A 16,926-nucleotide genomic window follows, 5' to 3' on the forward strand; every position below is an offset into this window, starting at 1 on the left:
ATATTGATCTATGAAGTTCAATAAAGTTAGGTGAAATGTCTCTGAAGTCCTGACCTTAATGTTATTATAACATCCACATTGGTGTTTTAAATATATAGTGAACACATACTTAAAGATAACATTTTATAAGGGATTATTCTTAACTGCACCTTTCATTTTTCAGTGTTAAAATTTCTTCCTGTGTCTGAAGCAGGAGAGTTTTGGTCATCTCTAGTTCATTTTCGGCGAGGTTGATTCTTCGTTTTATATCTTCCTCTTGTCTTTCTTTTGTAGTCAGCTCTTCCTGTACAGTTTTATATAGCTTTTGGCAAGTAATTAAAGAGTCTTCTTTTTCCTTAAGCAGCCTTTTGTGCCTAAAAGTAATAAGAAACAAAATATCTCGAACACATATTAGATACTATGATTTTATAGTTATATTATGATTTTATATTTTGTGGAACGTTCACTTGACCTTGATCATAATACAACTAAAAACAAAACAAAGATGTTAAGAGCATGGATGATGCCAAATTTTCCCCACTGTGATTACTAATCTTCATTGCTAGCTTGGCTGGACTGACACTCACCATGAATTCTGCATGTGTCTATGAGGGGGTTTCTGAAATGTCTGAGCAAGGGAGGAAGATTCACAGAGGACACTATGAACATAGGCAACACCATTCTATGGCCTGGGGTCCAGGCTGAATTAGAAAGAAAGAAAGAAAGAAAGAAAGAAAGAAAGAAAGAAAGAAAGAAAGAAAGAAAGAAAGAAAGAAAGAAAGAAAGAAAGAAAGAAAGAAAGAAAGAGGAATCCGGGTTCACATAATTCACTGCTCTCTATTTCCTGACTATGTAAGATGTAACTAGTTGCCTTATGCTATTACTACCATGTCTTCCCTGTCGTGATGAACTGTGATCTTCTTTAAAATGAGCTAAAACCAACCCCTGCATCCTTATGTTACCTTTTTTTAAGGTGTGATACATAACATGGTACTGTAGGATTTGGTGTCTGTCATGGTGGGTCTTGAGATGCTTTGGTTAGATCTTAACTTTCTACAATTCTGTTCCTCCCCTTCGGGATGGGAATACTTACTCTGTTCATGATGAGAGAAGGAATGGAAAGTTGGATTCAAAGACTGAGATAAATAGAACATGTGGATCTTAGGCCTTGGGGAGCAACTGGTTTGTGGAAAGAATGTGAAAGGATTTGGAGGGTGGGACAAGAGAAGCCTGTGAGTGCTTTTCTTATAATGGACCATTATAGAAGAAAATAAACCTCACAGCATGCTGAGAGAAATGCTGAGAGACAGTGGGACTCCTGATTGTGAGATCGCAGAGAACAAGGGTCTTTATCCACTCATAGAACATTCAGGAAAAGAACACCGTTTCCCTCATGCCCCAAGAATTTGAATGAGACTGGATTCAAAACTCATTTGGTTGAGGAAATGTGAGGGCAGAAGAGTCAGGCTGTGCCATGGTCACTGCTCACTGTGACAAGCAGTGATAAGTCAAGCAGAATGATAAGAAAAATGTGCGCTTTTGTGAAGGACTGTCAGTTTAAAGTTGCTGACAGGACAAGGGCAGACGAAATAGTTGCAACTTAAGAGATTCAGACCATTCAAGACAAGCCTCAAACTATACTCATGAAAGATGGGACTGGTGTCCCACCACCACCACATCAAAAGTTTCAAATGGTGAAAAAGCATATTCACTTAGAAGAGTGGCTGGACTGAAAAGGGTTCCTGACGGGATTCCTAGTCTGAAAACAATAGCTTTGAAAAGCCCTTTCTCAGATTCAGACATTTTGTGATAAAGAAAGTTGGCAGCAGAACTAGGCAGTGCCATCTACCTGGTAATGGGCTTATTGGCATGCAAAATACAAGGGTTCTCAGGAGGTCTGACCAAGAGGCTCTGGGTAAAGCTGTGAAGGTGAAGCCTTTGTTGCCATGGAGACCACATGGTATTAGAGAGGCCAGGATCCTTGGGTGCCTGCTGAGGAAGCTACAGGCCTGGCAGGGAGAAAGCCTAAGAGGAAGATGTATGCTCCCGTAGGCTGCAGGCTTGGAGGGACAGGTGCTGTGGGAGGCCAGATAATTCTGTCAGGAGCCCTGGGTGTGTGACGTGGTTCTATAGGACTTGGTATTTGTCTTGAAGGGTCTTGAATTGCTTTGGTTAGATTTTACCTTGCTACAATTCTGTTCCTCCCCTTTGGAATGGGAATGCTTGCTCTGGTGTGTTGTATATTAGAAGCATACAAATTTGTTTCTTATTTTATAATAGCTTACTTAAGCAGACAAACTATCTTTGGCCTCAGAAGAGACTCTGGGTTTTGGAAAAGTGTTGGGATCTTAAAGACTATGGGTATGTGTCCCACGATGAAAAGTGGCTCAGGGGCCAGGGTGGAATGTTCAGATGTAAACATGATGTGTTTGGAAGTGAGTTGGCAAGGGGCGGAGCTGCTCCTGCCGTCCTCATGTCTGGTTGGCAGGACTTACTCACCATGGAAAGGCTTCTTTGGGGGAATCTAAAATGCTGTTCTGGGAAAGGCTTAACAGAGGAGGAAGAATAACCCCAGCACTATCACTATCATATGCTGAGAGAGAAAGAAAAGCAAAGAGAGCACCAGCATTTATCTGTTTCCTGACTATCTGACTACGCACTGCATGTGTCCGCCATCCTATGGATGGACACTTTTCCTTCTGAGAACCAAAAACAAGCTCTTCTTCCCTTCAGTTGCCTTTGCCACTGCAAAGAAAAATGTACTAATGCCACTGGAGGCAGAGGCAGAGGCAGAGGCAGAGGCAGAGGCAGAGGCAGAGGCAGAGGCAGAGGCAGAGGCAGAGGCAGAGGCAGAGGCAGAGGCAGAGGCAGAGGCAGGGAACAACTGTGAGGTATTATGGGTACAATTAGGTATTACATACATAAGCCTGAAAATAGCAGGATGCACACTCTTAATAAGATGATCCTTAAATATGGTTTAAATTCAGTTATTAAAATGTTTATTAAAAATTTTCAGTATATACCTTGACTCGGAGATAATGGACTCAAACTTCAGTTTTCTAAGTTCTCTTTCACAGCTATCAGCATCATTAGATTTTTTCCTAAGGCAAAAGTATTTTAAAATAGTTAAAATTCATTATTTCAAAATAAAAAATTTTCCATATCTTAAAATAGTTACATTGTTGTTATTATTTAAAGATGCACGTAGCCAAGTCAACACCTGCCAGGTGGGTCATGTTTAACTAAGAAGGTTACGCTCTCAACATTTTCAAACAAACCCCACAAAAAAACCAAGTGAGATCCCATTGTACAACTGTGGAACTGACCAAAACTGGGGACATTCCATAAGGAAAATGACCTTGGAATGAAGTAACACCGCAGAGTCCAGGTGTTTCTCACATCATCTTAAGCCTGGGGAAAGTCTCAGTAAGAACCATGTAGAGGAATTAAAACTCTGGCAGAATATGCTAGTCTTTCTGTCCCAAGAACCAGAGAAAAAGGTTTCAGCAACCTCAGCTGCTGGGAAGAGAAGGTTTAAATCTGAATAGGGCACAGCTTCGGAGAGGGAGCCCTGGGTATGAGTTCTGCTGGTTTCCAAACTTCAAGTGCACAGGGCAGCCTCCACACAGCACGGTGAAGACAAAATCACTGCAGAGAGATGGAGCTGCTGCCCTGGAGACTGCTGCAGGGTAAGACAGACCCAGTTTCTTGCCTGTTTCATGATACCACCCTTGCTATTAGTTGTTTGTCATCTTGGCACAAGCTGGGGTCATCTGGGAAGAGGAAATTTCAACTGAGGAAACACTCCCATTGAGCGTTGACCTGTGGCATTTCTTGATTAATATTAATGTGAGGAGGCCTAGCCCACTGTGGGTGGTGCTACCCCTTAGCAGGTCTTCCTGAGTTGTAGAAGAAAGCAGGCTGTGCAAGCCAATTAGCAACATTCCTTTATGGTGTCAGGATCAATTCCTGCTTCCAGGTTCCTACCCCGACTGTCCTTTATAATGGACTGACTGTATGCAATAAGTCCAAGTAAACCCTTTCCTCCATAAGTCACTTTTGGTCATGGTGTTTATCACAGCAATAGGAAACAAACTAGACACTGCTTGAGATCAGACCATGTAACAAGTAGTGACATCTATCATACAGCAGAATGTCACCAGGTCGCATCACAGACAAAAAGTTCTCACAAGTCATCACAGAGGAACTGGGAAATCAGAACATTAACAGTTATATGCTAATAAGAGCAAAAGCTCTAATCCCAGAGTGCCCAGCAGTGTTAAAGGGCAAGCTAGAGCTTCACACATTAGTACCTGGGGAGTTGGAAGCCTAGTGTGGCACAGACTGTTAAGTGAGGAGCGGTAGCTGCTGACCAAGTATAAGCATGTCACCAGGGGCCAGAGATTAGAGAATGTTTTGTGTAACCGTTTTAGACAGGCAGTGGTCCCCTCTCTGTGTCTGCGGTTTTATGTTCTGAAGTTCCTATTACTCTACAACAATTAAAAAAAATAATTAACTGAATGTTTCAGAACTAATTAGTGAGTTTTAAATTGTTCACGATTCTGATGACTGTTACAAACTCTACTGTCCCACCCCAGCCCAGCCCACCAAGTGTAGTCATCACTTTGCTCTGTGTGCCCACATTATAGATGCCATCCTGCTCAGCAATCAGATTTACTGCTGTTTAACACAGTGTCTGTTTTTAAGCAATCTTTACATAGCCCAGGACCACAGTACAAGGTCACTTTCCACACTTCATCAGGTCAGCCTTGTATCTCATAAGACAGGAAACAGAGTATAATAGGACATGAAAGAAAGCTCATTCCTATAACTTTCAGTGCATTATGACTAAATAAATATGCTTAATATATAAATTAAACTTTGTCATGAGCACACAGGTGTGGCAGACTGAGAATGCCTCCCAAAAATACATGGTCCTAATCAGTGAGATTGTTTGGGAGGGACTGGGAGATATGGTCTTGATGAAGGAGGTATATCACTGGGGTGGGGCAGGGTAGACTTTGAGATATCGAAAGGCTACTGCCACTCCAGTGTGCCCTTTCTCTGCTCCTGTTTGTGGATCAAGATGTGAGCTCCGCTGTTCCTGCTGCCATGTTTTTGTCCCGCCATTACAGACTCCCACCCTCTGAGACTGTAAGCCCCAATTAAGTGCTTTCTTTCATAAATTGCCTTGATCATGATCTTTTAATACAACAATAGAAAAGTAACTAAAGAAGGTACAGGGAAAACTGTGTGTACTAACTGTGGTGGTTTAGGACTGAGGGGTGTTTTGTTTCGTTTTGTTTTGTTTGAGACAGGGTGCACTATGTAGCTCTGGCTGTCCTGGAATTTACTATATAGACCAGGAAAGCCTAGAGCCCACAGAGATCCATGTGCCTCTGCTTTCTGTGTGCTGTGATTAAAAGAGTATGCTACTACATCTTGCTAGGCACTGAGTCTTGAAGCATAGCTCTTGTAGATAAGGGGTAGACAACTACTATATTAATTACTAATTGACAAATCCCAAAATGCTTAAATTAATTTGTTCCTCTTACTGCATTCATGAAAATAAATACAATTTTCAGGAGATATATAAGCATGCTGTATAAACCTCACTCTCATTCCTGTGTATTCTTGGCAGGTAACTGTCAATAATTGTATCAATTATCTATTTAGTTCATTTAAATCCATGTCAAGTGTGTGCATTCATATCTAATATGAAAGGGATAATTTTTATGCTCACATGTTTAATCCCTCAACTCCTAATAGCTTGTTTTTCACAAGTTATTTTTCTTTTATAGATATAATTTACTAGCTTAAATGTCTTCTTTGGCTAATTTGCATTTCTTAGATCTAATTGCATGAATTTCTAGTCACTTTGAGGAGTGGAATGGGGCTTAGAACAGTTTTTGTCATATATTTAGTAAGTTTTTGTTGTGTTCATAGTTGGCTTTCCAGTTCTCTGTCTGCCTGCTTTCCTGTTTAATTTTGGAGGTGTGGTGAGGCACAAAGTTTGCTACCTGCTGTGTGGTGCGAGTTTTGTCTTGGGCTATGAATCCCTACATGCATTGCTTTAGTCAGAGCAGGTAGGGAAGCCTCTGTAAACCCTAGCTTAGCTGACTGGAAGCTTTGGATGATGGGCCATCTGGCTTAAATGATTCAAATGTGATTCCTCAGAGGGGCTTTCCTTATATAACCATCAGAATATGCAGAGTATATGAGTATCCCAAATTATATACCAAAATGGATCCTAGTATGGGAGTATCTAGATGAGTCTTTACCAACTCCTCAGGGTTCACTAGGTCTCATGGTCTTGATGTCCTAATGGAATGGAGAAAAGCCTGCCTGGGGAGTGAGGGGGGTAAGGGGGGAGACTGGAAAAGGGGGTAACATTTGAAATAAAAATAAAGAAAATATCTGATTTACAAAAAAGAAGAAAGCTTGCCTATTGAAACACACGACTGGCTTTCTTCTTGCTTGTGACTCATTAAGGTCAACCCTTTCACTGCCCTTTCTATGCATCTGCTTTCAAAGTTCCTGAAAAGTTCTCATCTATGGTAGATTTTTTGTCTTATTTACCTGTTTTTATGCTAATATACACATACACACATACACACACACTCAGTAGATCTGTATCCTAATACATGTGTGCACAGTTAATATTTACAGGAGCATCAAAAGCCTTAAGAATATTGCTGATAATATATGAATATAATACAAATATATTTTATATCCTCACATAAATATATTAAAAATAATGTTTAGGATCTTATGCATGCCAGGTAATTCTTTACCACTGTGCATTAACTTTAGCCCTTTTTCTAATTTTCATTTTGAGACACAGTCTTTCTAAGTTGTTCAGGCTGGTCTTAAACACATGTTGTAGCCCATTGTTGTATCCTAATTTGCTTCTAAATAAAACATTCCATCTTGAGAGGAAGTTCCTTAAAATATAGTATGTACTAAAGGGAAGTGAAACTAGTTAAGCTCAGTAAGTTTCAGGAAGTCCCTGAAACTGACCAGATTCACTAGCCCCCTCCCCAAGTATACATAAACCATGAGGATGAAAAGATACTCTCAGACTCGGGGGAAGAGGAGGATCGAGTGTGATGGCTATTCTTAGTTGCCAACTTGACTACATCTGGAATTAACTAAAATCCAAAAGGGGGAGCAAACCTGTGAGGGATTTTTGCTTAATTTGAAGTAGGTAGATTCACTTTCAAATTCTTATCTTTAGGGTAGGAAAACACAGGCCTTTAATCTGGATCTTGAGGTAGGAAAACACACCTTTAATCTGGGCCATGCCTTGTGCTGGTGTCTTTGTAAGGACATGAAAGAAGAAAGCCTTTAATATTTACTTGCTTGCCCTTGTCTTTCTAGCAAGTCCATGGCTTCAGTGGCATTAGAGCTTACTTCTTCAGGATGCCAACATATACTGAAGACCAGCTGAGACACTCAGTCTTGTGGACTGAGGAACTACCAGATTCTTGGACTTTGTGTTCACAGCCAGCCACTGTTGCATTAGCTGGACCTTACCTAGTAAATCAATCTAATAAATATAATCATAAGATATAGAGATAGATAGATAGATATTCATTCTATACGTTCTATTACTCTAGAGAACCCTGACTAATACATCAGCTAAGCTTTCTGAAAGAAGCAGAAAGAGCCAAGCTTCCCGGAAGAGCAGAGGCCCAGCTAAGTCACCCAAACAGGGCCCAGATAATTAAGCTTCCTTTAAATGGTTCAAACCAACTAACCCACCCGAAAAAGACACTCTCCAACCTGTCCCCTGCAGGCTGTGCTGTGTACTCCGGGTTTCCAGCTTCTGTGAGCTGCCACTCATGCTGGGGGAGATTTTTGCAGATATAGCTGTCTTTCGGTCATTTCTGCTCCCAAAAGTAACCCCAAGAAACTCATGTTTCACCAACTAGATGTGGATGGTATGCATGCTTTGGTCTGTAGTAAGGTCCCGATCTGGAGTGAGATGTTTATTCATTTCTCTACAGAAATAGTGTTACACAATGCTCAAGCAGGCCTTGAACCTGTGCTCCTTCTGACTCAATCTCCTTAGTAGCCTGCACTTCCTTCTAAGCTTTCCTTATTTTGGTGTGGTCGTTCCCTAATTATGGAGAGAGTATGGCAAAGACGGAGTTTGTAGACAGTTGCAAACCTGACTTTCAGAGCATAATTAACACCCTAGTACTCAGCAAACACTGCTGCGTTCTTTGTGACATTCATTGTAGCTTTCTTCCATGTCTCAGAATCTCAGTTATCCCCCCATCGAGACACGCACTGCTAGGTCAATGCTCATTCTTCCAATTTCTCTTTCCAGTAGTTCATTTAACAGAGCAGATGTAATGAGTGAAAATGGCCCCCATAGGGTCAGAGAGGGAGGGGGAGGCTTCAGGGTTTTGGAAGCCGAAGGCAGGCCCAGTGTCTTCTCTTTTCCTTCGCCTGCTGATCCTGATCTAGAACACTCAGCACCATGTGTGCTTATGTGCTACCACACTTCCCACGGTGATGAACTAAATCCTGAACTGAAGCTCTGAAGTGTAAGCCAGCCCCAGTTAAATGTTCTTCTTTATGAGAGCTGCTGTGGCATGCTGTCTCTTCACAGCAACAGAACCCTAGCTAATACACAGGAATATCACAACCCTTCATAATATTGCTGAGCCTCTGGATCAGCGCAACTGGTCACTCCCTCACTTCAGTGACTGGAGCCAAAGCCTTCTGACCAATAAAAATAAAAATCAGTTTTCAATTAGAACAAATAATAATGTTGTGGGGGTGGTTCATCTGGAAGAACCTTTGCCTAGCATGCACGAAGCCCTGGGGTCTATCCATCACCACAGAAAGCTGAACATGGTGGTCTGCGCTTGTAATCCCAGGACTTGGCATTTGGGAGATGGGAGCAGGAGGATCAGAAGTTCAAGGTCATTCTTTGGCAAATAGCATGTTTCAGGCTAGCCTGGGCTACAGGAGACCCTGTCTCAAAAACACATAAAAGAATATAACAATGCTGATAAACTATAGAAAATATTTTCTTAAAAATCTTACATAGAAAAAGCTAGCCAATTCTATCCATTTATGAAAAATCTTATTTTCAATGCATATGTTTTATTTGTAGTAGTAGGGATTAGGTGCAGGGCTTCCCACATGTAGGGAAAGTTCTCTACCACTTAACTACCCCCTCCCCAGCCCTAAAAAATTTTAAACAACAAAAGAATTTCATTAAATTGAATGGAGAAAGCTCACCAGCACCCACAAAAGTCAGAATTAAAAATTTAAAGAACAAAGATTCTACAACATTTTCTAATTTCTAAAAGACCAAAGACATTTGACTATGGATAGAAAATCTCTATCTTATTATCAGATGAGTGCTTTACATGTATGTATGATATGTATGTATGCATGTATGTATGCATGCCACTTGTATGTCTAGGGTCCTCAGAGGTCTGGAGAGGGCTCTGGATCCCCCATAATTGAAATTAGACATGGTTGTGAGGCACTGTGTAGAACTGAACCCTGCCTGGTCCTTTGCAAGAACAATCATTGCTATTAATGGCTGAGCCATCTCTCCTGCTCCCTGTACGTCAAATTTTTGAGTAAATTACTTTGAATTCAAATGTATCATTGATCAAAACACAAATCCATACCTATCAAATACTAATGTGTGCAGAGAGCTGGTGACCTCTGAGCACAGTAAGGATCCTCAGCCCCAACGCATTCACTCCGAGCAGCAAGCACAATGCAGGTGGAGCATGGATAGAGGAGGTGCAGACATGCAGAATGCAGGTGGAGCATGGACGGAGGAGGTGCAGATATGCACAATGCAGGTGGAGCACGGACGGAGGAGGTGCAGACATGCACAATGCAGGTGGAACACGGACGGAGGAGGTACAGACATGCACAATGCAGGTGGAGCACGGCGGAGGAGGTACAGACATGCAGAATGCAGGTGGAGCACGGACGGAGGAGGTACAGACATGCAGAATGCAGGTGGAGCACGGACGGAGGAGGTGCAGACATGCAGAATGCAGGTGGAGCACGGACGGAGGAGGTACAGACATGCAGAATGCAGGTGGAGCACGGACGGAGGAGGTGCAGACATGCAGAATGCAGGTGGAGCACGGACGGAGGAGGTACAGACATGCAGAATGCAGGTGGAGCACGGACGGAGGAGGTACAGACATGCAGAATGCAGGTGGAGCACGGACAGAGGAGGTACAGACATGCACAATGCAGGTGGAGCACGGACGGAGGAGGTGCAGACATGCACAATGCAGGTGGAGCACGGACGGAGGAGGTACAGACATGCAGAATGCAGGTGGAGCACGGACGGAGGAGGTACAGACATGCAGAATGCAGGTGGAGCACGGACGGAGGAGGTACAGACATGCAGAATGCAGGTGGAGCACGGACGGAGGAGGTGCAGACATGCAGAATGCAGGTGGAGCACGGACGGAGGAGGTGCAGACATGCAGAATGCAGGTGGAGCATGGACGGAGGAGGTACACACATGCAGAATGCAGGTGGAGCACGGACGGAGGAGGTGCAGACATGCAGAATGCAGGTGGAGCACGGACGGAGGAGGTACAGACATGCAGAATGCAGGTGGAGCACGGACGGAGGAGGTACAGACATGCAGAATGCAGGTGGAGCACGGACGAAGGAGGTGCAGACATGGACAATGCAGGTGGAGCACGGACGGAGGAGGTGCAGACATGCACAATGCAGGTGGAGCACGAACGGAGGAGGTGCAGACATGCACAATGCAGGTGGAGCACGGACGGAGGAGGTACAGACATGCAGAATGCAGGTGGAGCACGGACGGAGGAGGTGCAGACATGCAGAATGCAGGTGGAGCACGGACGGAGGAGGTACAGACATGCAGAATGCAGGTGGAGCACGGACGGAGGAGGTGCAGACATGCAGAATGCAGGTGGAGCACGGACGGAGGAGGTGCAGACATGCACAATGCAGGTGGAGCACGGACGGAGGAGGTGCAGACATGCACAATGCAGGTGGAGCACGGACGGAGGAGGTACAGACATGCAGAATGCAGGTGGAGCACGGACGGAGGAGGTACAGACATGCAGAATGCAGGTGGAGCACGGACGGAGGAGGTGCAGACATGCAGAATGCAGGTGGAGCACGGACGGAGGAGGTGCAGACATGCAGAATGCAGGTGGAGCACGGACGGAGGAGGTGCAGACATGCACAATGCAGGTGGAGCACGGACGGAGGAGGTGCAGACATGCACAATGCAGGTGGAGCACGGACGGAGGAGGTGCAGACATGCACAATGCAGGTGGAGCACGGACGGAGGAGGTACAGACATGCAGAATGCAGGTGGAGCATGGACGGAGGAGGTGCAGACATGCAGAATGCAGGTGGAGCATGGACGGAGGAGGTGCAGACATGCACAATGCAGGTGGAGCACAGACGGAGGAGGTACAGACATGCAGAATGCAGGTGGAGCACGGACGGAGGAGGTACAGACATGCAGAATGCAGGTGGAGCACGGACGAAGGAGGTGCAGACATACATAGAGCAAGGTCTCTAGCACCAGGGGCCCCTTTAAGGAGCTCTTTAAGAACCCATGTTTTCTAAAAGTGGGTACACGCTCCAAGTTTTCACTGAAGCAGTTCTCCCGTGGGTAGGAAGCTGTAAGCTGATATGACAGTGCAGTATTCCTGCAATTCTAGTAATCCTAGGGCAATTCCCTTGTGGGCAGTTAGTGTGCCCAACTGTCAGGAGGTGGCATGTTTCCTCTTTGGCCCGGCTCTGCCTTGACTCCTACCATTTCTCAGTACTCAGGTTACAAATATCATAAGAAGTACAGCTAGCAAAACAGTCCAAGGCTTTCGTTGATGTTAAACGAAATGGCTCCTTGATTAAACAAAGATTCTGTGCAAAACTACTTCAGAAAAAGAATCTCAGTTTGTGTGTCAACCAGTGAGCTTTATTCTGTTCTTCCCATTTGCATCCATCTTACTTATCCAAGTCCTACCTAGAAACATGATTTTGGCATGATCGCAAATTCAATCTCAGCCTAGGTTGTGTGTGTGTGTGTGTGTGTGTGTGTGTATGTATCTTCAGGTGAGTACAGGTGCCCACAGAGGCCAGAGGAGCTGGCTCCCTCTGGAACTAGAGTTGCAGTATGTTCTAAGCTGCTTGTTGTGAGAGCTGGGAGCCAAATCTGGGTCTTCTGAAAGAGCAGCATCTCTTCAGTCTCCCTCCCCTCACCACTGCCTGAGCAACAAGGAGGAAGGGTCGGGTCAGCAAGGAGAGGGCTCAGAGGCAAAGGCACAGGCCTCCAACCCGCGGATCTGAGTTTAAGCCCTTGTGCATGTATGATGGAAGGAGGGAACTAGTCTCATAAGCTGGTCTCTGATGTCTGCACATGTGCAATAGTATGCTGTGCTTTGAACAGCCATGCGTGAGGGCATGCACATGCATGTACACACACACACACACACACAAATGTAGTAATAGCAGCAATATCAATGGTGATAACAAAAGAAGCAAATGTGACACACAGTAGCTGTGGTCTGAAGAGGCTGCTATCTCCACAAGACTTCCATATGGACACAGTCCTCTGATATTATAGACGGAACAGGGACCTTTTTAATTTTGCAATTGCTGTTGTGTTTCTTTTTCATGTTTCTTACCTCGCAGAAACTTACTTCTTGTACCTGAGGAAGAAAGGCACCAAGAGTTCCCTGCTGCCTCATCACTTACCCCAGCATCCTACCGAGGTGACCAAACCTCTGGCCTCACTGTACTATTAACTTGTTTTCCTAAAACAAAGCACTTGCTACAAATAATCTAACTATACACTAATTTCATTAGGCATTTCTGGAATTTGCTCCTTTTTATGTTGTTCAATATTTGATTAAACACATTGTTCTTAGGCACAGCCATGGTCAACACAAACATTTGGTTGCTAAGCATCCCAATATTTATATTTATGAGGCTGAGCCTTGTGACTACAGGAACTGAAACCAGACTCACAGATTATATATCAAGGAGTAAAATGGTGTACTTTTTTTCAAAGATCATGTGTATTTTATTTTAGCAATATAATTATAGATATACCATGTTTATATATAAAGTGGTCTTTCAAATTCCTGAAATAAATTATTTTTTAAAACAAATACTGCTCTGGGTACTTTTTATAAGTGTATGTTACCTCTCTTTCCCTTTCTCTCTCTCTCTGTAAGATGCTTCTGTGTGTGTGTGTGTATGTGTATGTGTATGTGTATGTGTATGTGTATGTGTATGTGTATGTGTATGTGTGTGTCATGGTGTACACGTGGAGGTCCTTGCCTTCTACTCTGTTTTCAATAGCACCTGTTGCTTTGCACTCATATATGTCAGCCTGGCTATGGATTCTAAAGGCTCCTGCCTCTGGTTCTCATCTCATCGCCTGGCTTGAAGTGGGCACTGGGTACTCAAAACACAGGATTTTGCACAGTAAGTGCTTGACCCACTGTGCCACTTCCCCGCCATTGGCCATTTTATAAGGTCATTTTCTTATCATTTGATTTCCAGTATTTCCTCTTCATTATCATAAGACATAGTCAACATTTCAAAACCACTCTGTTTTGAACTTGAAATTCGATATTTCAAGAAACCACAATTCAGAAAATTTAAATGAAATGTTGTGGACAGTAAAGAAATGAATATAAGGAAAAAATGAGAGAATTCCTTCATTTGAACATCAAGAAAAATCAGTGATACATAGCTAAGGTAACCTTCTTGACTTGATCTCAGCCTAGAAAGGTCAAGAAGCAACTCATAGGTTCTTTCCTAGGGGGACAGAAACACTTTACTGAGTTAAAAAGTTACAGGTCCATCAATAATCATTTCAGGCTACAACAGAGCCACAAGAAGCCCCAGCAAATCATCACCTACAACTGAACCATTGCCGGAAGATGATACTCTGGGGTCTTTCCAAAGTCTTAGTTTTGTGACACATCAATGAGCAAGCCATTCTTACAGCTGTTTAGTGTTAAACCTTACATGAGCATCTCTTTACAGTTGTCCAGCTCCTTTGCTGTCTTCTGAAGTCTCAACCCAAGTGCCTCTACTTGACACTGTAAATCTGAAACGACACAGCATTGTCATTAGTATACTGTGTGTAGTGGTAGTTTTTAGCTACTGGAATGGGGAATCACCATGACTCAGGGGAGAAGGGATGGGACATAAAAGCTGTAGGAGAGAAAGCCAACCAGTCATGTAAGAATTCGGTAAGTGGCCCCTGGCCCCCTCCCCGACTGGGCCTAGGGTAGCATGGGAAGGTTTAGGAGTCTCAGGAGTACCAGAGGGGCACATTTGCTATCAAGGGAAGGTTTAGGTGTGCCCAGACTTTGAACTAGTCACAGCATGTCAAAAATTAACTGACATGTGTATGTGTGTGTGTCTTCCATTCGTGAAGCCCGATAGCTCCTGGATGGGGTGCACACATTTGGCCAGCTGGGAGCCAAAGCAATGTAGCTAAAAAAAAAAAAAAAAAAAAACCTACCACTACACTAGGGTCTAGGCACTTTTATAAACTCAACCAAACCCCTCTGGAGTTTCCCTCTAGCTTCCTAAGAGCAACACAGGTGTTCCTTCCACTTGGCCTGTATCGGTCTGTGCAACACGCCCATGACCTCACGACAGCCCACACAACTGGCCTTTTGTCCCTTCACCTGTCAGGCTTATTTGCAAGCACCTAACAGGTTAACCTTTCTAGTCTTTTCAAGGAAATTCGTGTTGCTGGCACACTCTATACACTTCTGAACAAGTGGCTCACTTCTTAAAATGTTTGGCTGCCTGAGCTTCTGTCCCCAAACCTACTGAGACTTCTGGATAGAAATAAAAGACAAAGCACATGCCAGGTTCGTGGTTGATAGTTTAACTCTGAGTAGCATCTAGAAGGCATTTTAATAACTTCAAAAGGCAAGAGAAAACTGCTTGGGCAACTGGTTTCCACACAGTCTTCATATAGGAAATTTAGGGAGTATTTGAGAAGGATTATTCCAGAAGCCACGCGTAATGTGTTGAGTCGTGGCTTATCTTGGTCCTGCCAGTAGGTTGTTGTGAGAATTGTGGTCTGAACCTTGACTCCACCTAACTCCCTGGGAGCATTTAAGGTACAAAAGGAAACTACACAAATGAACTAAACAGTTTATACAGAAAAACTCATTCAAAACAAGAGAATTATCAAATTTTTATATTCTATCTACCTCAAACATTTTAATATCCTACTTTCAATAGTAAATTTGACATTTTTTAATGAAGCCACATACATGTACCAAACTTCTATGTAAGTCTTTAACATGCTTTCCTATCTATCTCTCTGTCTGTCTGTCTATCTATCTATCTATCTATCTGATGAAATGGTTTCTCAAATCAGAAGGCAAATTCACTCTAAACAAATGTTCTCATAAGAGTTTTCTAGGGTGATCACTCAACAACACATATACTAAAATTGGAACGATACAGAGAAGATTAGCATGGCCCCTGTTCATGGATGACACACAAATTTGTGAAGCACCCCATATTTTTAAGAGAATGGAATACCCGTGATACAACTCATGGACCACATGAAGCTCAAGAGGAAGGAAGACCGAAGAGTGGATGCTTCAGTCCTACTTAGAAGGGGGAACAAAACAATCAAGGGAAGTAGAGGGTGGGAGGGACTTGGGAGGAAGAGAGGAGGGGGAGGGGAAAGGGGGAAGAATCAAGTATGGGAGGAGATGGAGGGTGAGGAAATTGAACAGAAGTGTGTAGAAATGAGGGATGGGGAACTGAGGGTAGCCACCAGCGAGTTCCAGATGCCAGGAAAGCAAGAGCTTCCCAGGACCCCATGGGGATGATATTAGCTGAAATAACCTACAAAGGAGACGGAGATCATGTCCAGAGGTTAGGCATGTCTTCTCACCCCCCAGTTGAGTGATGGGACCACCCACCCATCTTCAAAATTTTAACCCAGAATCTCCCCTGTCTGAAGGAAATACAGGGACAAAGAGTGGAGCAGAAACTAAAGGAAAGGCCATCCAGAGACTGCCCCACCTGGGGATCCATCACACATGCAGACACCAAACCCAGACACTATTGTGGTTGCCAAGAAGTGCTTGCTGACAGGAGCCTGATACAGCTGTCTCCTGAGAGGCTCTGCCAGATCCTGACCAATACAGAAGTGGATGCTCACAGCCAGCCATTGGACTGAGCACAGGGATCCCAATGAAGGAGTTAGGGGAAGGACTGAAGGAGCTGAAGGTGCCTTATCTGCCATCAATAGGAGGGGAGGCCCTTGGTCCTGTGAAGATTTGATGCCCCAGGGTAGAGGAATGCTAGGGCAGTGAGGCAGGAGTGGGTGGGTGGGTGAGGGAGCACCCTCATAGAAGCAGGGGAAGGGGGGATGGGATAGGGGGTTTGCAGAGGGGAAACTGGGAAAGGGGATAACATTTGAAATGTAAATAAATGAAATAAAAAATAAAAAAGAGTTTTCTAGGTATTTATTTAAAAACCTTTATATTTAAATTATTTTAATGAACATGTAAAATTTTGTGTCATGTATATCAATCACACTTTGAACATGTATACATTATGAAACGGATAACTCAAGCTTATTAACACACTACACCAATACACTTCAAATTTACTCTTAAAATTTTTTAAAATAATTCTATCAACTAATAATCATCATATTGTACAGCAGAGTTATTAAACTTTACCACTTATCTAAATGAGATGTGTGTGTGAGCAACATCTCCCCACATGCAGTATGCAACTTTATTCCTTAGAAATGCCAGACTGGTTCCAGTTGTGTCATTTTTCAGATGAGGAGAGAAAAAAGTGAGACTCTCTCTGAGTGCATTGCTGCAGTCTTGAAATCAGGAATCAGCCAGCCAGGCAGGGGGCAATCCTTCTGAAGAAGTTTAAGTCTGT

General features: G+C 43.5%; 1 protein-coding gene and 1 non-coding gene across 2 annotated transcripts in view; one reads left to right on the forward strand and one right to left on the reverse strand.

Annotated features, from left to right (window-relative positions):
• Nucleotides 1-16,926, reverse strand: part of Lekr1 (leucine, glutamate and lysine rich 1) — a 185,636-nt gene that overhangs the window by 50,973 nt on the left and 117,737 nt on the right. Inside the window, exons 7-9 of the mRNA XM_052180402.1 lie at nucleotides 14,011-14,092; nucleotides 3,003-3,080; nucleotides 150-353 (exon numbers count right to left, since the gene is read on the reverse strand). Of these exons, the coding sequence (XP_052036362.1) occupies nucleotides 150-353; nucleotides 3,003-3,080; nucleotides 14,011-14,092 (364 nt within the window). The remainder of the gene's footprint in view (nucleotides 1-149; nucleotides 354-3,002; nucleotides 3,081-14,010; nucleotides 14,093-16,926) is intronic.
• On the forward strand, nucleotides 15,435-15,540 carry LOC127683808 (U6 spliceosomal RNA). Its single transcript, XR_007977612.1, has one exon. It is a non-coding gene; the product is annotated as a U6 spliceosomal RNA (small nuclear RNA).

Source organism: Apodemus sylvaticus, chromosome 4 (assembly GCF_947179515.1).
Source record: "Apodemus sylvaticus chromosome 4, mApoSyl1.1, whole genome shotgun sequence".
NCBI lineage: Eukaryota > Metazoa > Chordata > Mammalia > Rodentia > Muridae > Apodemus > Apodemus sylvaticus.